General features: G+C 47.6%; 1 protein-coding gene across 3 annotated transcripts in view; it reads right to left on the bottom strand.

The window, feature by feature from the left end:
- Window positions 1–574: 574 nt before the first annotated feature.
- prkd3 (protein kinase D3) overlaps window positions 575–23,081 on the bottom strand; it is a 36,772-nt gene continuing 14,265 nt past the window's right edge. The window contains exons 3-19 of one of the 3 annotated variants that reach the window (XM_035610103.2): window positions 17,483–17,621; window positions 13,254–13,385; window positions 12,501–12,658; window positions 11,506–11,698; window positions 11,299–11,376; window positions 11,028–11,214; window positions 10,414–10,537; window positions 10,099–10,176; window positions 7,156–7,432; window positions 6,377–6,429; window positions 5,926–5,998; window positions 5,702–5,808; window positions 5,400–5,561; window positions 4,257–4,355; window positions 3,875–4,142; window positions 3,341–3,426; window positions 575–2,361 (exon numbers count right to left, since the gene is read on the bottom strand). In XM_035610103.2, the coding sequence (XP_035465996.2) occupies window positions 2,188–2,361; window positions 3,341–3,426; window positions 3,875–4,142; window positions 4,257–4,355; window positions 5,400–5,561; window positions 5,702–5,808; window positions 5,926–5,998; window positions 6,377–6,429; window positions 7,156–7,432; window positions 10,099–10,176; window positions 10,414–10,537; window positions 11,028–11,214; window positions 11,299–11,376; window positions 11,506–11,698; window positions 12,501–12,658; window positions 13,254–13,385; window positions 17,483–17,621 (2,388 nt within the window). In that variant the 3' untranslated portion in view covers window positions 575–2,187. The remainder of the gene's footprint in view (window positions 2,362–3,340; window positions 3,427–3,874; window positions 4,143–4,256; window positions 4,356–5,399; window positions 5,562–5,701; window positions 5,809–5,925; window positions 5,999–6,376; window positions 6,430–7,155; window positions 7,433–10,098; window positions 10,177–10,413; window positions 10,538–11,027; window positions 11,215–11,298; window positions 11,377–11,505; window positions 11,699–12,500; window positions 12,659–13,253; window positions 13,386–17,482; window positions 17,622–23,081) is intronic. The other 2 variants (XM_035610106.2, XM_035610104.2) reach the window with 2 other exon arrangements.

Raw genomic sequence — 23,081 nt, 5'->3', positions numbered from 1 at the left:
AGGAAGCCGAGGAGGGCACACTTCAAAGATTTTGCAAAATTGATGACAGCTGTCTATTAAACTGTGCCTTCAGACAATGGGCCCAGTAAGAAGTGCAGCCCAGGCACAAAACATTTTATTCATGCGGCCGGAGTTGCAACACGCGTCTGATTCGTGAAGTGACTCCGTGATAGCATTTTGTCGAGCGATTTCAAAGTCGTCCGCAAACCCCCCCGCCCCACATCACCGCCACCCTCTTTAACTATGTCATTACTCTCTTATGGCGAGCGGCTGGCTCTGCCGACTGCCTCGGTGTGGTGCAACAATCACATCCAGCTGCTGAGAATGGGATCTGACATGTGAAACCACACACACACACACACACACACACACACACACACACACACACACACACACACACACACACACACACACACACACACACACACACACACACACACACAAGAATCATGATGCAACATACGCAGCAAGCCAGGGCTGCTTGTGCGTGCATGCATGCTCGGGCAATGAAATCCAAAATCTGCCGTGAACCTGAGGAGAGCCAAAACTGTGAAGAAAACTTTTAATTCTTAAGTTAAGAAGTTGTTGTTGTTTTTTTAATTCCATCGGTATGAACTGAAATACACAAAACACTGACACCTGCCAATCCAGCGGCAACGAAGACAGGAAGTGGACACCAGGAAACAGGAGTGCGCTCCCAAAAACACCAACCAATAAAGCAAACTATAGAACAGTTGCACTTTAAACTCCCATGTGAACCGAACTGTAATCACACTCAGTTTCTACCGTGTCTACTGTCAAAATGGTCCCGGCAACATTAATAAACAAGAAAAAATGGACACCGATACTTTGTTCCACGTAAAAACTGTCTGCGGCGAATCGATGCAACATTTCGGACAAAGAGCATCGAAGACACATACAGTACATTCAGAAAGTATTCAAAGACCTTCACTTTTTCCCCCAATTGTATAAAAAATATAAACATTTCTAACATGAATGGGGGGACATGAATGTAAATAATTTTAGCGTAAAGCTGCAACATAACAAAGTGTGGAGCGAGGCGAAGGCGTCTGAATACTTCCTGAACGCACCGGGATTTAGAGTCACATTCAGAAAACAACAAACAAACAGTCCATTGTAGATTTTTTCACCTCGTGTTGAGCGGAGGCGTTTGGCTCCATTATTGCATTTACTGAAGGTTTCAGGTCCGTGGTCTTGTAACACACGAGCAATCGACAATATTAATTAAGATAAATAGTTCGGAGACATTGAAATGAATAGTTTTTCTGTCGACGTGATTTGCCACGGTCAGTTTGTCACTTTCTCCGGGGCGAAAGTTGATCAAACTTAACGCACTATTAGCTGCAACCAATTAGATCTGACTCTAATGTTGGTTGAAAATACCTATTCAGGATTTACGCAGAGGCCGATGAGGTGTGGAGCGGCATCGACTCTCCACTGAGCGTCACTGTTTAACCCTCCGCACCTCGAAGGCAGTTTGCTTCTCTGTAGCAGCGAATAGTGTTTCTATTCATTCGCTATGTTCAGTGGTAATATAGTGCAAAAACCTACCATTATTACTGAATACATTAAAAAAAAACATACAAATACATGTGACAGTTCCAGTTTCATGCTAAAGGACAGTCTCATAAACAGAGGACAAACTCAAGTGTGTTCCATTATCAGGCTGTAGATCCCTTGTGGAAAGTGCCCTTTACTCCTGGGGTAAGATCTCTCTCTCTCTCTCTCTCTGTCTGAGCTCATCTCGATTGTACGCACGTTAACTAAACGTACTGACTTTCGGTTCAACCTCGCGTTTTTTGGCGTCGTGACTGTTCTTGAGAAAATCCATGGAATGATTTGGTGTTGTGCAAAAAGGAGGAGAGAACACCCTTCTCTCTTGACAGTTTTTTTTTCTTCTTTTTACTGTTTTTCTGTGGCGTCTCCGCCTGCCCGCTGCTTGCAGCAGTGCATCAAGCTGCGATTTTGGGGGGTTTTCCCCACTTTTAAAGCCTCTGGAGCGTAATTCTCCATCCGATCGGCTTCTCTCTCTCTCTCTCTGTCTCTCTCCGTTTCCACAACAAACAGTCCGGGAGGGGAAATCCGGCGATTCCAATAGCTTCATGCAAACAAGTCCCTGTGACAATCCTTGTCCTCAACACATGCTGTGGAGCAAGCCTCGTGCCACTAGGGGTCCTCTTCCATGTCGTCCAGGTTGGGAGCCATGATGAAGTGCTTGGGGTAAACGAGACTGTGCTCGTCCGCGTACTCCTCCCAGCGCGCGTCGTCGCTCTCGTGGGTGATGTAGCGCTCGCCCCGCCGCGTCTCAAACTCCCTGAGGTCCAGCCACGTCTGATAGTCCTGGGGAAGAGAGACACGGACTCAAAATGTGGTCCCTGTTGTACCTGATATAAGGTGATTGGTAATAAATGAATAACCCCATGAGCTCCAGCATTGTGCCCAGTCTTTGCTCTTGAGCAATTTCACAGTCACACCATGCATGATGTGTTTTTATCAGAATAAATATGGCTGCACGTACCACATGCTCTGGGGGGGAAAAAATTTATTGTAATATGCAACTTTAAATAGTTTGAGTTAGCTGCATTCAGACATGCAATGAAGTCCGGACATTTTCTTCAAATCTTCCAGGGGGCTGTATGTGAGAAAGCAAATTTTGCTCCGGACATTTAGCAGAACTTTTCTTGGCAGCCCCCATGTAAAATTTCCAGAAAGCAGGAAAATATCTTGAAAATTTAACAGAGGGCGTGTTGGTGACTGTAAACCAAAAACACTGATTGTCGCAGCATGTTTGACTTTCTGAGCCTTCATGATATCAGAACAGTTACTGACAGTGCAAAGAGCCAAACCCAGACGTTAATTAGATTTTCACACTCCACTTGTTATACCTTTTTTTAACTTATATTTGGGGTAATTACTTCAAATTCATGAATAATAGATCCCACAATGCTTTGGGGCATGCATGCAGAAAGTATAATATGAATGTATAATGTTACAAGGGAGTCAGTGAGCGAACTACATCTGGCCATTTGTTTACCTCTTGGTAAATTTTCACTTGTAAAATTAGCTGATAGCTATTCTTGTTTGCACTATAATAACTGTTTCAAAGAAAACAATCTGTGAATTACTTTTTGCAAAAAACTAAAGAAATCCAAACATTATCATTATTATTGGGTAAGATATTGATATCCTTGGAAATTATATGTTGTGCTGACTAACGGAAGTCAGTCAGCACAACATGAGGTTTGAGTTGTTGTTTGTCAATTTGAGCTGTTGTTTTTTTGAAACCGTATCAATTTAAAGGGTTAAAAAAAAAAGTCACCTGTAACCAGGGATGGCTGAGACACTTGTCCACGCTGTACCTCTTCCTCATCTTGACTTGGAGAAGATTGTTGATCAGATCTGTGGCTGTGAGGGAAACAGATAATGTGCAGACCGTGTTACTAAACCGATCTTACATCATCTCACATCAACCACATTCAAGAACAACAATGTGACTTTGAAAGAGGCACGGCGGCAACTTGTTCACAGCGAAAGATAAAGGTCAGGAGTGTATGACAACAAGAGCGGGGGGGGGGGGGGGGGGGGGGGGGGGGGTTTACAGTCGGGTGGCCAACTGTACATTAGCATCACAGGGTTATTTCACACTATGTGGGAGGAGCTGCAGCCCGGGCAGTCGAGGGAGATTTGGAAGTGAATCATCTCGACCGCAGACAAGAGAAGGCGACCCAGACGTGTAGGTGGGGAGGGAGGCTTCACGTCTGAGTATCAGTCTGACACGAAAAACACAGGTGCAAACCGGGCCACAGAGTGCTGACAAGGGTGATTCGATCATTCACTGTTCTGTGCAAGTTACCCTCCGTGGAGATGTCTTTCCAGGGCGCGGGTGGGTACATGAAGGCAGCATTCTGGATCTGATCATTAATGTCCTCGTCCTCGTTGAAGGGGAACGTCCCGCTCAGGCTGACGTACACGATGACCCCCACGGACCACATGTCTAAGGAGCGGTTGTAGCCCTTACTGCGCAGCACCTCTGGAGCCAGGTAGGCCGGGGTGCCCACCACAGAGCGCCGGAAGGACTTCTCGCCAATGATGCGGGCGAAGCCAAAGTCACACAGCTTCACCTGGATAAAGGCAGAAAACCATGGTCGGCGGCATAGTCACACACACACACACACACACATGTGGACAGAGCAAAAAAGGAAAGAAAGAGATATTTATTTATTTATCTTTCATACCTGAGGAAAGGGCTCTGCAGAGGCCAGGAGCACATTTTCCGGCTTCAAGTCACAGTGAACAATGTTTTTGAAGTGCAGATGTCTCAAGGCCACCAGGATCTGTTTGCGAACAGAAAGTCCAAATAACACATTAAGCTCTTTAAATGCGAAGAACAATAGTGTCTAAGTGGCCTGAAGGTTTTTTTTTAAGATGAGCGTCTAACTGTTTTCATGTATACAGCAGCATACGGTACAAACAGGGTGATGTTTGTAGAATCTATGGCGCTGCCATGTGGAAAAATCACAGTAGTATAAGCACGCTAATGCCCCTAAATACTTCCATCTTGACCAGTACCTTCGCATCACGACACGTGATCTCGTCTCATCGTCCCATCTATATTCATAAGCTAGCGCTGCACGCATGTCTGCCTATGTGGCCCTGTCCCAAAACCACAGTGCGCCTGGCTCCCCCATCCTGACCCTGGCTTTGACAGAAGTCCTCCTGGCCACATCAGAGCCAGGCCCCGCCACGGCTAATGCAGCTGTTGTTAATGGCCCCCTGCTCCTGTTCGGGACCCGGGATCCGCGGAGGCCCGGAGGCCCCGGGGGTCCGCTGCTCTTCTAATCAACCCCCAAAGCCATCGGGCGCACGGCAGGCTGCAACCCACAGCCAGGGAGGAGGCCGTGATGCCATGCAGACCGATTCCGTAAACAACCCAAACCCCGACACACACGCGCGCGCGCATGCATGCATGCACGCACACAAATTAGCTAACCACAAGAATAAACAGGCCCTGGAGCTGAAGCACAGACTCCCCTCCCAGTGGACCGACACCCCCCCAAAACAGAGCACGGGGAAAGATTTAAGGAAAAATATGATGGAAAATAAAGGGACAAATACAAAAATGCCAACAGGGAGGGAAGGACCATGCATCTTAAAAATGATAAAGTGTGTAAAGGCAATCTAATTGATCGTCAGTTTATTTGATCAGGAGTGGCTACTTTCAGAGAGAATATGGTCACTTTAGGCTGCGGATCACTCAAGTTAATATTGGTGAAGAGCAGCCGGAATCTTACATCTTGAAGAATTGAGAGGAGAAAGAAAGTGGCAGAAAGGGAGGGAGCAACGGGAGGGGAGGGCATATCTCCGCAACACACACACACCTGTGTGACTAGGAACTTGGTGACTCTCTCAGGCAGTTTGCTCTTCTCGCTGGACAGGATCATCTCCAGCATGTCGCCATGCAGCTTCTCCATGACAACAAAGACCCGCTCTGGCGTCTCGAACATGCACTCCAGGTTGACGATACCCGGGTGGTGCAGATTCTGAAGGAAAGCAGAGCATGACATCAGGTTAAAAAAAATGTCTGCTTTGAGAGAGAAGCGGAACGGTCTGCCCTTTGTAACACGTCATTACTCGCTTTAATGCCACGCTATTCAGTTGTTTTGTGGATTCTGGTCATCACCTGTAATATGGCCACCTCGTTCCTTAGCTGGCTCTCCTGCTTGGTGGGAAATCTCATCTTGTCAATGACTTTGATGGCCACATCTCTGCCGCTCTTTCTGTGTTTGCCTACGACATTACGGGGGAAATCGACCACTTTAACCAGCCAACAAATGTGATAGCAATTCATAACAGATCTACAGTGTGTAAAATGTAGGTTGGTGCCACATCACAGGAGAAACATACCTCCGTACACGATGCCGAACTGGCCTGACCCCAGCACCTCATCGGAAAATATTTGGTACACCGAGGCGATGTCCTACACAGAGATAACTCCATTATTTTGTTTTGCTTATACTTGTGGAAACACTCTGTCACTGGAAATCAGTGACTATTACATCATTGAAACGAGGCAAAAACTCTCTGCTTCTCCAAAAACGTTTTCTGGTGTTGCCAAATATTTAACTTTCACTCAATGCAGAAGTGGCACTGACGCCGAAAACCCCTTGAACTAAGACGCGAGTAGGCGGCAGCTTCCCCATTTCGCGCAGCACAAAGGCTTCCACCGCAGGTTTCGGTGAAACGATACAAGTAGGATCCGATTTCTGACGTTACCACAACAAGCTACTTCAACAGCACATGAATGTGTGTGTGTGTGTGTGTCTGTGCATTGCATGTGCCGGGAAATTGTGCTCACCACATTCTCCTGGATCTGGCAGTTGGACACAGATATGCTGATGGACAATTCTTCTGAAAGAGAAAACACATGATGTTTCCACATTCAACAACCGAAAAATGCCACTTTAGCAACGCATGACGCGGCCGGTCAGTCAGTCAGCCAGTCGACAAGTGATTGTAGTCAGAGGAACATTGCTCACATATTAGTATTTTGTTGTTGCTGTTGTTGTTGTTTTTTTTACAACTTTCCTTCTTATCGCAGCTGCACGCAATGAGTCACAGCCCAGCACAATGAGGTAGTTTTATTTCACAATAAATAGCCCACAAAATTGATTCGGAGAAGCTATCGCAGTGTGACTGAGTGGTTGCAAGGACGCAGGGGCTGATTCTGCACAACGAATAGAAAGCCAGCGATAAAATCTAAAATATAATGTTATGATCATTTGACACACAAAAATGAAGATAAGGGGCCACTTCTCATTTGCCGTGGCCCCGGTGCAGCGCTTAAGCCTCCCGACGAGGCCGGTAAAAAAACCCCTGCAATATGTCAAGTCATCAATGAAAAGGGAAACGCAAACTATTATATCAACCAGAAACCCAGTCGCAACCTGTCAAACCTGACTATATTCCTCATTGTTGCATAATACAAATAAACGACATTTGAAGTCCCGCTGTGAAACTAAGTACATTATAAATTGTCTCGATATTTAAAATTGATTTTCATATTCATTCATAATTGTCAGCCATTTCATTCTGTTTCACCCCAGGGACAAATCAGTGCTGTACATGTTCACTCACTGTGATCTTTGCCCTGGCCGGCAGCACTGGCCACACTGGCCTGGGGGGTGACGGGCATCAGGGCCTGTCTGATGGCCTTCTCCCAGCCCTGGGCCACCTCCATGCCGACTCCCGAGGCAGCCAGAGCGGGGCTGTGGTAGTGACTGCCGTTGTTCTCGCCCACATAGTAGACCATTGTTGCCGTGATGACCTCGAAGCAGTGAGGGTTGCTGCCCTGGGGCAGATTACTGTAGTCTCTGGACTGCTCCACCTGGAGGATCTCGGACAGAGGGATTTCCTGCAATTGGGGGGAGGGAGTACAATAATTAAAACAATGTCATATTCTGTATTTTCTTAAAAATACAAAATGAAAAATGTATAGTTCTTTTTCAATTTCTCTTGATTTGACAACAAATGCAGCTGGAGGCATAATGCATTACTTGGCTGAAAATAAATCAACACAACACTCACACATGCCTTCACCTTTTTAAAATTGTGAGTATACATTTTAAAGAAATTAAAACAGAACAACGTCTTGACCTACAAAAGTAGAGCTCAGCCTGCACGAACAAACTTCACAGAAACATTAAATTGATGAAGGCAGTAACACTCACACACAAACTCGCCACACTCAGTTGCTGGCCGTCGACTACAAAATCCAAGCTCTAACTGTCTCCCTTCCTCTTCTCTCTCTCTCTCTCTCTCTTATGGGCACATACAGCGTGAACAGATGCAGCACACTTTAAAAGTTCCCCCCCTTCCCCGTCGAGCTCGCTGTCAAATCAAAGAGAGGGAAGGAGGGCCGAAAAAATTAAAAAACACAGAGAGGTTTTTCAGCCAATGGGGGGCTCCCAGAGGCACACGCTGTCCCCTCGGCGTGGCTCACCGCAGAGTATCAGATGAAGTGCTTGTGGTTAGCGCGGCCGGGTCACGTGAGCTGGGGGGGCCCTGCGGCGGCCGAAGCGCTCTGGTTCCCTGATTACAAGGCAGGGCCAGCCAGAGGCCCCATCTGAGCGGGAGCCGCTGGCGCTACCGCTAGCCACTGAGACGAAAGACAAGGCAACTACCATTCTTCTGCAGGGTAGTGTGTGTGTGTGTGTGTGTGTGTGCGTGCGTGCGCGCGCGACGTTTGATTGTGACAGGACTCAATCTGGCAGAGACAGAGAGAAGCCCCCCTCACCCCATGAAAGGGTCTTCAGAGAAAGCCACAAGTACAGGGGTCTCTTCTTCAAACGGGGAGCCGTTATGGCTTCCAAATGGCAAAAGTGGCTGCCATGCCTGGCGGGCGGGCCACCACACGACCACCACTAATCAGATTGGAGGTATGAAGCAAAAGGGGAGGACAGTGGCCACACGCTGATGAGCGGCGGGCTACAAACCTTCAGAGAAACGAGAAGGAAAATGCCCAAGACGGTCGATTTCAAGGAAACAGACCAAGCAGATGGAGAACCTGTGGTTTTTGAAAATAACCGCTGAAATAACCTCTTTTTTTCACTGTATGTACAGTACAGGAGACGGCCTCAAGTTATCTATCACATCAGAAATCTACTGCTCTGAAGCAACCGGAACGCGAAAAAACTTTGAGCATGAAAAGATGTCATTTACAGCGAGCCTTCAATTAGCCCCCTGAAGGTCATAAACGAGGCCGAGTGCCAAGTTGATAATAAAGAACCACATAAAGCCGCCTGTAAACACACCCTGAGGAGTCGGCCCCCACGGAGGTTTCCTCTCCGAGGCTTCAGTGGCAGCGGCGGCAGGGTGGGACCCAATATCTCGGGGAGAGGGGTGAGGGAAGTGAGCTTGTTTCACAACCGGCCCAAGAGGGAGACGGTAAGAAAGAAGAAAAGAGGGACTGTGCATGAAGCTGCCTACGAAACCACCAACTTAACACACACACACACACACACACACACACACACACACACACACACACACACACACACACACACACACACACACACACACACACACACACACACACACACACACACACACACACACACAGGCTCAATGTGCCTGCTCTCGCCCTGGAAACCCCATCGCGCCCTACACACAGCACCCCGCTGACCACAGCTCGAGGAGGCATCACAGTCTCAAAACATACAGAGCGACATGAACAATAAAATGAATTACACACTTCCCCCACCCTGCACACACACACACACACACTCACACACACACACACACACACACACACTAACAACCGTCCAACACACATGTGGAAGTCTTTACCTTGCAGGCTGTAGTTCCCTCCCTTGTTCCTCAGTGTGTAATTACTGTGCTATTAAGCCCCTGCGGCAGCGTAATGACTGACTTCGGCGCTGGCACCGTGCGGGAAGTGTCACACGCGCTCCACAGCGGATTTTTTTTATTTTGATTTTTTTCACTCACACGAGCACTGCTGACCTCGGGGTAGGGTTGCGCAAGGGACTTATGACCCATTGGGTGGGAGTTGCGGATCGAAAGAAGGATTACTTCTTAGCGACGTTATCCCCGGTTTTCAAAAATCGAACAGTTGATTCCGGTCGTTTTCGCATGGGGCGCACAGTTTCGGTACCTTCTCCTCAAAACCCCTTCAAATGTCCCATCTGACCCGATGCACAGCAGCGAAACTCAGTCGGTGACTGCATCTTTTTCGCTGCTGCACGGTGAAAAAAAACCACAGGGGGAAATTTCAGTCAGACGAACTGACCTGAAGGTACTTTACAGTCGCAGCACCACGGCCCTTCAAGCTGAGTCACACAGGAAGCCACTGATGACATTTTTATTTACACACCGTCTCACCATAAACGTGTGACAGACAATACTTGAATATGGATATGAAATAGCATCCCCTGGTGGTGCCAACTGAGGACTTAAGATATTAGGATATTATTCACCAAGACTCAACCATGGAGTCTTCTTCCATTCATTTCCGACACTTTAATTAATGTCACTCTTTGTAACGGCTAGTTTTGCGCTTACTTTGTAGAACTTGGCTCCGGTGTCGTTCTGGAAGAGACTCAGACTCTTGCTGTCCAGCCTCCAGTAATGTCTCTTCCTCTGTCGAAGGAGGGGGGGGGGGGGACGACGACAAACACCGTGTCAGTCTCAACGGCAGCAACATTTCCCAATATTGCCAGTAGTCTAAAAATTTTGTTTCTCAAGCAAAATACCTTCTGTGCTGAATTCAACACATGCGAACAGCTTTGGAGAGGGAGTTTTCCCCAGCATTAAGGCTAAGCACAGCCCATTTCAGACTGGGCTCCTCTGTTGAGCTTTTGGGGTTATCACTCTTACCAGGTTGTCCCTGCTGGTATAATGTACCATCCAGCCCTCCTTCACTACAGTGGAGCTCCGCCTCTTGGTGTGTTTGATGGACTGGACCACCCGCATTAGAGGGATGTTGCTGCTAGTGGAAGGACTAGACACACACACACACACACACACACACACACACACATAGAAATTAGATTTCATTCATTAATATCACAACTGGTTTATAATATTTAAATGTGCTTTTCTGAGCAGCCAGGTCGTTCCTGACAGAAAGCCTTCATAGAAAGCGACGCATTTTAATGTTTGCAACCGTGGTAACACAGCTGCAAACATTAAACTCTTCTGCCGGTGTAGAATAAACACAGGCATTGGGCAGTTGGACCTGGTGGTTTGAAACACAACCACAGAGTCCCCGGTTTGAATTAGGACGGTGACCGTTGCTGCAGGTCTTCCCCTTCTCTCATTGTTTCCTGTCACTCTAGACTCAACTATCGAAAACAATATTTTAGTTTTAAATTGGGAAGCTGGCACGAGCAATGACAGCCATCGTGGCCGAAGTAACGAAAACAAACAGCGCCACCTACAGAAATCTACACTTCATCGAAAGAAAAAGTAAAAGATGTCAATCTTCATACCTAATGGTCTTGATGGGCTCCTCATCCTTCTCCCTATCCAAAAAGGGCGAGTCCATGTCAAACATCCTCTCGTCGGGTGTCGAGGGTTCCTCTGGGTCGTCCAGTCCTCTGCCGCCATCCATATCACTACTGTCCACCTCCATGGTGTCCATGGTACTGTCTGAATCTGGGCCCGGGCTGGCTGGCTCTGTCCGTGAAGTTTGCAAATGTTTGAAATCACAAATATTGACACACATTCCGTTGTCTCGGTGAAACTGGATGTGGAGCTCACCTCCATTGAAGTCCACCTCCCCTAGGCAGTCTCTCGGTACCTTCGAAGCACATCGCTTATGGCAGTTGAATCTGCAATCTGGCCGATTAAATAAAATCACATTTTAAAAAACACATGATAATTATGGTCAAACGTTGCCACGATGTTCTAAAATGAAGCACAATGTCTTTGAAACACACTTTTAGTACGTATTTTAAGTAGTCTAACCTTTACACTGCATGCCCTGGCGAAAGAGACCCTTGAGCAGACGCTTGCAGTACTGACAGATCGTGGGCCGAGTGTAGGTGTGAATGGCGAAGGTGTGCGGCACCTTGACCCGTCCCAGCACCATCTTCTCCATCCAGATGGGTCTGCCGCTCCAGGACAGGATCCGCTTCCCCGCCTCCTGGTGGGACCTCTGCTGCAGGGGGTTGGAAGGATAAAGAAAAAAGAAAAAAGAAATGGGGGAAGATGGAGGGACGTCAGTAGGAATTAAAAACCATATGCAGGAAGGAAGCAAATGGAAAAATGAAGGAAGAACAGCCTCAAAGGGGAGTATTTGAGTGATAAGGGGAAGACAGTGAATAATGACATGGCAGCAGAAGAATAGAAAGAAGTCAGTGGAAAGGGGGAAAAAGAAATCTGTCACACTGAATTAGCATGACTCTGCGTAGTCTACACAACCCCGGTGGTCGAAACGAGCTTATTAGATTTGTTGTGTTTTTACCACATATGAGCATTTACCCCTGATTTCGTATGAATAAATTGAGCAGTCTGGAAGCTCCGGACAGAAATGGGAAAGGAAGCTATCTCCATTTTTGCCAGCAAGTGAGCAAATACGTAAACATGCACTTCGATGGACTTTTAATGTCATTAGCATAATTATATTTCCTGATGACCTTTTCGTGGGGACACGGACAAGAGGAGAATATTCCAGCGTGGGGGCTCATCCTAAAACCGGTTTCATAAGACCTCATTGAGGATCCCTCCACGCTGAGCTATGTGCATCTCAATTCAATTTTCTGAATCAATGGTGTCCTGCAACAAGGCCCAGGAGATTGGCTCATTCACCGGGTTGATGTCAAATCTCAGGGCCAGCTAATTGAATACGTGAGCCTTTGTACTGATGTCTGTCCAACTTTTTTTTTTTGCATAGTTTGGGGTTTGTCCTTTGATATACAAGCATATGTATATAAGTCACACCTCCCGCAATAAGTGCTCACCTCATCAAGGACAACCACGGCATTCTCGGCAGGTACCGGTCGGGGGACAGAGAGGGACGGTGCAGGCAGTGAGACATTGGACAGTCGCCTCTTCCTGACACCGGTACAGTTATTTGGGATCTTAAAGGCACAGCGCTTGTGGTAGTTTAGCCCACATCCTTAAAACAAACACAGATGACATAAAAATGTCATGAAAAGTAGGAAAACAGTGCAACTGGCTGTCGGGTCAAAACACATTTCATTTGGCAAATCGGGCACAGGATGGATGAAAAGGCGCGTACATTGGGGAATTAATTACTGTGTGTGTTTCACTGGTTGATAAATCTACAATTTGAATTGAATAAATGGTCAGAGATGTCTTCAAATGCAGCCTAATGACAAGGTCATGGAAGAGTGTGATTCAAATTTGATCCAATGATGCGTGCCTGCGTTGCCATAACTCCACTGGGATCTGAATGTCAAGCATTTCACTTGCTGCAGTGCCCAGGCCAAATTGGTCTTGTTTGCTTGTGTATCTCCCCGACACATTCTCGAGGCGTGTTATTGTGCATCTGTGCGGCTACAGTAGGAGGCCGGCTGGATTTTTCTAACAGTTGTCCCCAAAAGAAAATTTAAAAAAAGGTCTAAAAGAAGTCAAAAGGCTCGGGTGAGACAGTGTGCTCCGTGGTATTTGTCAGGGTGTGTGTGTGTGTGCGTGCGTGCGTGTCAGTGTGTGTGTGTGTGTGTGTGTGTGTGTGCGTGCGTGTTTCTAACCTTCACATTTGAGCCCCTGCCGCACCAGGCCCCACAGCATCTCCCCACAGTAATCGCAGAAGGTGGGGGCCTTGTAGGAGTGGACAAAAAGGGCATGGGGTCGGATCTGGAAGTCTTCAACTGTTGCTTGAGCTACAAAAAACACACGAGAAGGTATAAGTAACGCTTGGCAAAAGCATAACAAACCCTGGGAAATGATTTTTCAAATAAAACATTATAGGGAAAAAATATGCGAAGCAGTGACAAAGGAGTCACGGGAGCAGCAGTCCGTCACACATTTTTTTAACGACTATTCCATACAGGTTTTTTTTATGTCAAAGCGATATTGCAGACAATAGACGGTCTCCCCGTATGCGAGTGTGTTTGTTTCCACCCCACTGCAAGCCCACTCTCTCACAGGAGTGCTGTATTCAGACTGTTCCAGGAGAGGGCGTCACATCTTCAGTGGCACGGCTTCGATTTCATTTCATCCCGTGGATCAAAGTGATGGGGCACACCCATGAGACACCAGGGACATGCAGTGTGACCCCCGTCGTATCAGTCCACCTTTGTTATAATGCACAATAATATCAAACTCAACAGAGCTGTGACTTTTCTGCTGTTTGTGTGTCAAACAGACGCACTGAGCTCACTGCTGGAGGCAACGCTCGGTGGATCATGACTGTGGATCATCAAAGATGTGAAGAGGAGTAAGATAAACCTGAGTGTGTGTACGCGTGTGTGTGCGCGTGTGTGTGTGTGTGTGTGTGTGTGTGTGTGTGTGTGTGTGTGTGTGTGTGTGTGTGTGTGTGTGTGTGTGTGTGTGTGTGTGTGTGTCTCCTCTGTTGTGTTCCTGTGCAATCATTTGACCAGTGACCGGCAAGGGGAACGGTTAATCTCCACACTCAGGTTGAGCCGCCAAACTCGTGGCGGCGGCGGTGACGTCACAAAGCGTGTGTTACTGATTCAAACAAACACATTCTTTCCTTGAACAAGTGAGGACCGCATTCTCAGCTGTTGTTGCAGTGATGAGTTGCAGACTCGCATAACAAATATGATATTTGGCCGGTGATTATAAAAAAAGAGGCTCTTCCTTTGTCAAGAATCTGCACAAGCTCCATACAAAATAAAGAGAAAACATGCACGGAGAATTAAAAAAACAAAAAACAAGAGGGAAATCACAGAGATCTTTACAGCCAGTTGAACTGAATCAATCTGATCCGTTAATTTGACCCAAAAAAATCAATTCTTCCTCAAAAATGATAGGTCGAGGAGCAAGTCCCCAGAAAGAGACATTAAATGCGAGCGCAGACAATTCGAGGAGACTCTCGGGCCACATCTTTCTCCACTCAAGAGACAAAGAGCAGCTGGTGGGGCGATGTTCCCCGTTTGATTTGAAAGATGGGGAAAGAGCACAGGCAGGTCACATGTCGCAGCTCCCTGGCACAGGCACATGAAAGGCGGCATTCATGGGCTTTTTCACACACGTCGGCAAAACAACTGGCTGCCTCTCAGCAGTCGCAGTGTTATGAAATGCCCGTCGTGCTTATTAGCATCAAACAAACGGCGAACATAAGCTCGGCGCGTTGTTTTTCGCGGCGCTTCTCACGAGCGGCGGGGCTCACATGAATGCACTATCTGTTCGCTCTGAGGCGGCGGGTTTCCATTTTTTTTGCGGCCCCAGAGTTTCCACTCCGACAAAAACAAGTTGGCCGTATTTATGGCAAACAGAACGCGTTATAAAACACCAATTTCACACCGCCGGTGGTGGTGAATAAGGCGCTTGTGAAAGCGGCTGGGAACTTCAGGGAGTGCAAAACAGAACAAAGGGACGATCGGTCGGGCCCAAAACCTCAAACCTCATGGGCCCTGGGATGGCCCTGTGCAGTGTCCGCTGTGACCAGGGCCGCCCGGCGCGTCAGAGCGTGTTTACACTCCGCGGGTCTACTACAATCACTTACTGCAGCGCAAACAAGCCCTCGTCTTTGAGCACACTGCCAAGAAAAAGCCACTTCTGCCTCCCTCTCGCAGCATGGGAGACCCTCAGACCGTCTCTCTCCCACAGCCGCAGCATCCAACAGCAGGCTGGTCAAGGAGCGCCGAGCGGAGAGGATGACGGGGGGCAAATTGCGGGTCGCAAAAGGTTCATATTTTCTCTGAACCAAATGAAAGGCCTGGGAATGTGGCTCTCGCAGCTTGCGCATCTCAAACAAAGATCAAGGGTCTGAGAATTGCAAAGCCCCCCTCTGAAGAAGTGGGGCCAAGTTTATTCCATGTTAAATGAAAATAAAAAGAAGAAGAAAAAGGAACTTCAACTTCTTATATCACCATCAGGTATATCTCCGGCCGTAAAACTGTGGCGCTCCACCGCCGGGGCTGACACCTGCAGATGGATTTGTTCAGGTAGGAGGGATTAGGGTGAGGAAACGCAAAAGGAGGGGCAAGAGAGCCGCGAAGGCTGACACAAAAGAGAGTACAAGACAAACAGACAGTCGGAAAACGAAAAAAAGGAAAGGAAGTTCTCCAGTCTTTAGTCTACATTCCTCAGCCCTGATGCCTGAAGTATCGCCAGCTCCCGAACCTGCACAATCATCCCACCTAAATCCCCGCAAACAACAGTCTCAGAGAGAGAGAGAGAGAGAGAGAGAGAGAGAGAGAGGAGAAACTCGGCACAGGTGGTGTCAGGCGCTTCCTAGTGGAGACAGACGGAGCAGGGGAACAGATTAGAGCAGAACAGATAGTCTAGGCCATTCGCCGCTCTCAGCACCGCACAGGAAGCCGAGTCATTCATCGCAGGAAGCGACAGAGAGAAACACCTGCGTGGGAGCAACAAGCTGAAGACAATCTGGGGTCCGCAGAATATCTGGCTTTCACTGAGCCGAACATTAGATAGAATAGGAAAAAAAGAACATGAACCACAGTAAATCATTTCCTGTTTTTTTGAAGTCAGGCTAAGGACATACTGTAATAATGTACATGAATTATACCCAAATATCTCACTACAGTAAGTGATTATTTTTGGCTTTCTGCCTGAAGCTAAAAAGCAGAGAAGTAGCTCATGTCTGCTGCATTCAACCCGCCTGGCATGTTCACTCATAATCATTGGAGATGTTTAACTGTGTGTGGATCATTTTTCGGGGGAAAAACACATCAGAGGATTTAATTTATTTCCAGTCACCATCACAAAATCTGAGCTGCATGAACACATTCTTTGTGTTGATGCACTTTCAACTTAAATGAGGCCATAATAGTTATGATGTGTTATATTGAGTGCGATAAATTCTCCCTCTGTTTGTCAGAAGCTCTGTTTTAAAATCCAGAGTGGACAAATCTGCAACAGCAAAAGGCTTTCGACTGAGCTATAAAAATGCTTATTTTTATTTATTTTAATGTTTATTTGATTAGGACACTGCAATGCATCCCAGCATCTGTAGCAACTACTAAAATCCTTATAGACAAGCCATTGCTTTTTTATTATCTGTCAACTAGTTTGTCCTTGTCAGGATCCGGTAGGCATGACGACTCTGGTTGTCAACTGGTCTGATAGGGCAGTGGTTGGGCAGTGGTTGGTTCTGATCCAATCCGCTGCTCCAGGGCAGGGTGGTGTGCAGCATGTGCCCCAGGAAGAAGCGAACCCCTCAGTTTAAACCTGAAATGACCTCGCTAGCCTAACAGAAGTCCTGCCTCGTAGCTCCGACGGGAAACTTTGATGAGGAACAAAGAAACTGAAATACAAGAGAGGAAAGTCCATCGCAAAGTCAAAAAGTGAGTAAAAAGTTGGCAAGCGAGGGAGAGAGCGCTGTGTGATTCAGTCCCACTCATTCACCTGGCGACAGAAAATTGCCCAAGAATAGCGTCAAATTCGGCCAGTGGCGGTCTCAGTTTTGTCCTCATAGAAATACAAGGGTTAAATAGGCTCAGGTTTTCTCACCGATCAAGATTAGCACTTGTGATGTTTCCAACGGCTTCAAAGCCCCATGATGGGGGGCAAAAAGTTACTTGGATATGTAATGAGAATGGAAAATCAGTTGGATACTCACAATCCCTGTGACTGGGATATAAGCACCTCTTATTCAAACTGTACCTTTATATTTGCCAAGAGCAACACTTCTAAAGGTGGGTTGAGTCAAAGTAGCTATTCATTTTGTGTTAACTAATCTGAGATGCTGGAGAGAAAGGACGTGCAGAAACATATCCCAGGCAATACAACTAAAGGAATCGATAGTGTAGTTGCAGTGCAGTTTACGTACCGGAGAGCACCACCTCAATGAGGTCTCCTTCGTGGATGTCTTCTGCCGAGGTCAGCCTCTGCAGGATGTTGTCGTCGTTTAAGTCGTGGCGGAACAGCAGGATCTTGTCGTACATGCCGAAGAAGCCACACTCTGGGAACTGGGGAGAAGTCAAATATATGAGTTAGATAAATGCAAAAATACAAAATACAGAAAAGACCCCCAAAAAAATAGTCTGACAGAAATGCAGAGCAAGTACTCTAATAGTGCAAGTTAAGATGCTAGTGAAACAGTCAGCATGATCAATAATGAGGTAATGTGTGAGCACAATTTAAGGTTACTACATACAGCAAATCTGATAAAGAAAAGAGAAAAAGGTTGTCTGACTCATATTCCCAATAAACACACACACACGCAAATTACATCATTTCCAGTGTCTTACATCATTGTCAGTATGAAGAGTATTATTAAACCAAAATGAGGAAGAGAACTCTATTCAGACCTGCTCCCCTCCCCTCAGACCAATCTACCCCATTCAAGGAAGAAACCATACCACAAAAAAGATCCATTTCCCCTTCCACAATCAAAACGGGTGGAAATTCATTTCCTTTAAGACAAAAAAATCCCAGGTGCACGGTTTTGTGCCATTTTTATATTTCACATTGTTTCCCTTAAAAACATTGATATCTTAATTCAAACCAGGAAGAATCGTGATAAGACACTCCAAAAAAATGTTACCTAGTAATGTACTCGGTGTAAGTTTCCATAAAGGTGCACAAAGTTTCCTTTCGGCGACTCTAGCGGGACCAAGACCGCCGACGACAGCTGTCGCCGCCATTGCCGAATGTCTGGGCCCAAACCAAACCCAGACAAAGCAGGTCATGAACCGGAGAGTTCACAGGGTTATGAGTGCACTGACGTAAAGTCACGTGACCGAGGAAGGGGGGCGGCAGAGGGGAGGGTGGGAGAGCGAGACGCAAAGGAGGAGGAGGTAAACATCCTGAGAGGAGTCGAGGAGAATCAGCGCACAGGAAGTGCAGCGCCAGTCAATACTGAGCCACTTCCTGCACTGACGGCATGCACAGCCTCTTGGAGAGCAGTGTTCTTGTCATACGCGTAAGGCGACAAAACCAATTAGACAAACGCACACTGAACACAAAATGCATATGTGCAAATATCTACAGCATCTGTATATCTACATCACATTCCTTTTGCGAGTGCAGCAGCGGATGGATGTTCAGAGCCGTCCTGCATGGTAGGAATTCAGGAATTGAGGCTCTGTAATTTTACACCAGAAGCATGAGCTCAGGCCCAATGCCAAGCAGGCTGGTGCTGGGCGATCCCCCCAGCTGTTTCCCGCCGAAACAGGGTCACACACAATGGGCCCCACAGAACAATACCACTCCAGCCCAGGAGCGCCGAGACTGGCACAGTGTCCAGGCACAGACGGGGGGACGCAGAGAGACACCTGCAATCTTCCAACGGCCAAGACACACAGAAACAGAGACGGCGAGACAGACCGATGGCCCAGTCAGACACGGGTATATAAGACGACTGGTGTCAACAGAGCCAGAGGAATGAACCGTCACAAGAATGTGATCCTGCACAGACACAGACCGCCGCAGTGGCTTGTCGTGGTCGGACGCAGAGAGATGCTCCGACGTCGACGAACCCGGCGCTGCTCTGTATTCAATTCACCTCACATCACAAATCTCGAAAATCTAAACTATCAGCATTACAAGACACAAGAGGGAAAGACGGGAGGCCTGCGGTGTGTTCCTGTGTTTCTGCGAGGTGATGACGGCAGTTCATCTTTTGTGCTTCCTGAGGTTTTTTGTGTTCCAACTTCGAGAGGAGAGGTCACTTAACCCCGTGGAGGATTTTGATTTCAGCTGCGTGAAAACCGCAGCAAAGACAAACACGAGAACGTGACCTGTTTACACGGAAACACTTTGAGAGGAGAAAGTGTTGCCCAGCTCTGAGTGACACGCAGGGGGCACGCGCCGGCATAATGGAACATTTCCATCTCACCCGCTGCTTCTGACACGGCTACATCCCAAATCCTGTCACCCTCCGAGGTGATTAGTGCCATGTGGCCCAGACCATCGCCACCACAGGCAGGCCCCCCGGGGGACGTGGATGGGGTTGGGGGGGGGGGCATCCTTCCTGAGGCGGCTGCAGTGTCATGGTGGGGTTTTCCTCCGCTCGCCTGACAGGCCTGCTCTCAGAATCACAAACCGGCACGCACATGAAAAATTGTGGGCCCATGCCCAAATCTAGCCTCCTCTTGGCACTTTGCACAACACTTTCCAGTGAACAGAGCGGGTCCCATTCCAGGGCAGGCCGGCACGTAACGGCCGCGAGGCCAGAGGACACTGCTTTTTTCCAGGATCCATTAAGGCAAGAGGAAGCCAGAGGTACAAGAACAATAGTTTGGCAGGTTTATGGAGCGTTATAACAATATGTCGTTCAGATCCGCCCATTATCTATACCCCTCTATCCTAGAACCAATCCCTGCTGACATTGGGCGAGAGGCAGGGTTCACCCTGGCCAGGTCGCCAACGTATCGCAGGGCCAACATACAGGGACAAACAAGCAGTCGCACGCATGGAAGATTTAGAGTCTCCAACTAGTCTAACCCTGATCTGCATGTTTTTGGACTATTGGAGGAAGCCAGAGTACCCGGACAGAACCCAAGCACACACGGGGAGAACATGCAAACTCCAGACATAAAGGCCCCTGGTTGGTTCGAACCGGGATGCGAACCAAGAACCTTCTTGTCGTGAGGCGACAGCATTAACCACTACATCACCGTGCAGCCCGTCATTCCCATCATGGATAAAGGTTAAACCTGTGGGGGCATGCATGCATGCCATGAAGCAGAAATCCCGGCATTGACACACTTCTCCTTCCTGCGTGTAAAAATTTAAACCATTCACCTGCGCCGCGCTGCCATACACACACACGCACGCAACCGCGCGCCACATCACCCACACACATGCTACTGCGTTCGTCTCCGAAGCCCATAGTGACTAAGCACGTCTTTTGTCATCTTCAAACGCAAATCCATTCAGCGGAGCTGCCGCGACCACACACGCACACCAAAGACCCCGGCGTGGAGGAGCTTTGTGTGAGGTCCACAAGTCAGGCCTGGAAGGACGAGTGGAAAGGGGCTTTGCAGTAGTAAGCTTTTGTTAAACGAACTAATCCGCCATTGATATGCGAAATCCTGTTATATGGAAAGAGAGTGAGAGGCCGGAGAGGAGAGGAAAGAAGGGAGATGATTTGGGTTTGGGGGGGAGGGGCAGTCTGGTTTGAATAATCATCTGTGCAATTGATTTTCGTTGTACTACAAAGCTCAACATAATCAAATTAGAGAAATGACTCATGAGTAACAGCTCTTCCATTCAAATCCAATGATAAATGTGACATCAAAACTAGGGGGAGGAGGGGCTAGAGCTTGTTTTTCCGCGTTCCGCTCAATTTCGTTGCCATCCCCGCAAAAAAACAAAAAACAAACAAAACCAATGTGTGGAGGCTCTCGGGCCGGAGAGGACAACAAGAGCTCATGTCGAAACAGAATACTGATTATGCGGTCGGACATCTGAGTTTCTGTGCATGTGTGTGTGATGTGCGGCGGAGGTGGGTCGCGAAAAAAGGAAGCGGTGCTGAGAGCGGTGCGCCGGGCTCTGACAGATGACCATGTGATTACAGTAAGGAAAAGTATGCTGCTCGACCTCAGGCTTCCTCACACCTTTATTAGTCTGGCGGCGGGCCACACAGATGTGGAGGAGAGCGCCAGCTCCGCACGGGCATAAGGTTATTCGTACATGTGCAGCTCTTAAAAACAGGCCAGCCACATACGCAGCACCGCCGCGTGCCGAAGTATTACAGCTAATAGGAAAGCAAAATGGCTCCTACGTGAGCTGCTTTCCTGGACTTTTCCGGAGCCTGGGGACAAAATGTACGCGAGAATGCAGCAGGAAAATCTCTGGAAGATTCACGGCGCGCAAAGGGGGGGAGGGGGCGTTCGAACCAGGCGCACGGCCCTCGCCTGAATGTTCCGGACCCGGACAATCTTCCGCTGGATTCCTTAATGATACGTGAACGGCAAACACCGGAAAAATTTCCAGACCCAATTTTCCAGACGAGTTCATGGGTGAAAACAGCTATACAGTAGTTGCGAGCGTTGCCTATTATCTTCTCAAATAATCAATTAGTAGTAAAACAATTGCTACCACTTTTAAAAAGCCCAAAAACTAAATCCTCATCATCAAATGGTTTGTTTTTTTCCAACCAACACCAAAACATACAGGAATCTGGTTTACCATAACAAATAAGATGAGGGAAAACATCAGAGTATTTCATTTGAAGAACAACAACAAACAAAAAAGCTGACATCAACAATAATTATGTATGTCCTCAGTCAGCAGTGTCACCAACAATGGAGCTTATTTATTAACACTCCTCGAAGCTGGATGCATCAAGGAAAGGAAAAGAGAGGGCCCCTTCAAAACTACATATTATTGTCATGTGACCACTTGCGTCTCGTTGTCATGTGATTCGGTTTTTTTGGACTTGCTGGCTCATTCCATTCTTAAGTCCCGCTCTGGAAAGAATTCATCTGACACAGCCGGAGCTTTAGATTCAAATCGAAATTAGAGTCGTCACTGTACAATGCAGTGCATTTACACTGAGAGAAGCCCCCTAAGGGTGTTCTTTCACGCAGCCCATAGAAGTACTATGGCTTTAGCGTTTCAGTGCCGACGGTGCACATGGAGACGTCAACCTGAAATGATAGAGTGGATGGAAAACCTCGGACGTGTTCTTGTCCTCGCGCCAATTTGACTCCAAAGTCCAGCCGGGGAACACTGTGGAGGTGAATGAGCAACAGGTTTACTCTGCAGCTAACTTCCAAGGTGCCTTTGAGCCAGGCACTCAGCCCCCGGGCTGAAGGCCGCCGTTGTCCTGGTCAAGGGCTCCCGCAGGTGAGAATGTGCAGACGTGATTTAATGAGCAGCAAGCATTACGAGAGCCGGGGCCAGAGGATTATCTCACCTCCCTCGAGAGGGCTGAACCTAAATACTTTTCATCAAGGTACACAGTTCTTGTGAAACATTTAACCGCAGTCAGGAGGGAGGAGGCGCTCCTCCGTTTCGCTGGAGGTGGCAAGATAGAGACTGTCACAAGATCCGAATGGCACAAGGTGCTTTTATTCGCCGGATAAATAAGTCCATTGAGTGATAACATTGCAATTATTCAATAGCGCTAGGGCACAGACCGCACTGCCCCAGAGACCTACATCAGGAGACACAGGATGTTGATTTCTCTTTCCTTGTTACCTGCTTGAAGAGCCCCGAAGACGGGACCAATAAGAGGAGAGCTGAACACAAATGGCACATGTACATTCAAACTTGGTGAATAACTCCGAGCGGCACTGGATGCGATTTCTGTACAGCGGATTTAATAGATAACATCTGCTGCATCGACGTGCTCCTCAGTCAGTCATGAAACCAGAAGTTCCACTGAGCCGTACCGAGGGCTTCACAAATAGGCAAAACAGTGTTTTGAGTCAAAACAATGGGGGGAACATTATTTGACTTTGAGGTGCACGTCGGTG

This window comes from Scophthalmus maximus, chromosome 15 (assembly GCF_022379125.1).
Source record: "Scophthalmus maximus strain ysfricsl-2021 chromosome 15, ASM2237912v1, whole genome shotgun sequence".
NCBI lineage: Eukaryota > Metazoa > Chordata > Actinopteri > Pleuronectiformes > Scophthalmidae > Scophthalmus > Scophthalmus maximus.
This window is presented reverse-complemented; position numbering and strand designations above follow the sequence as displayed.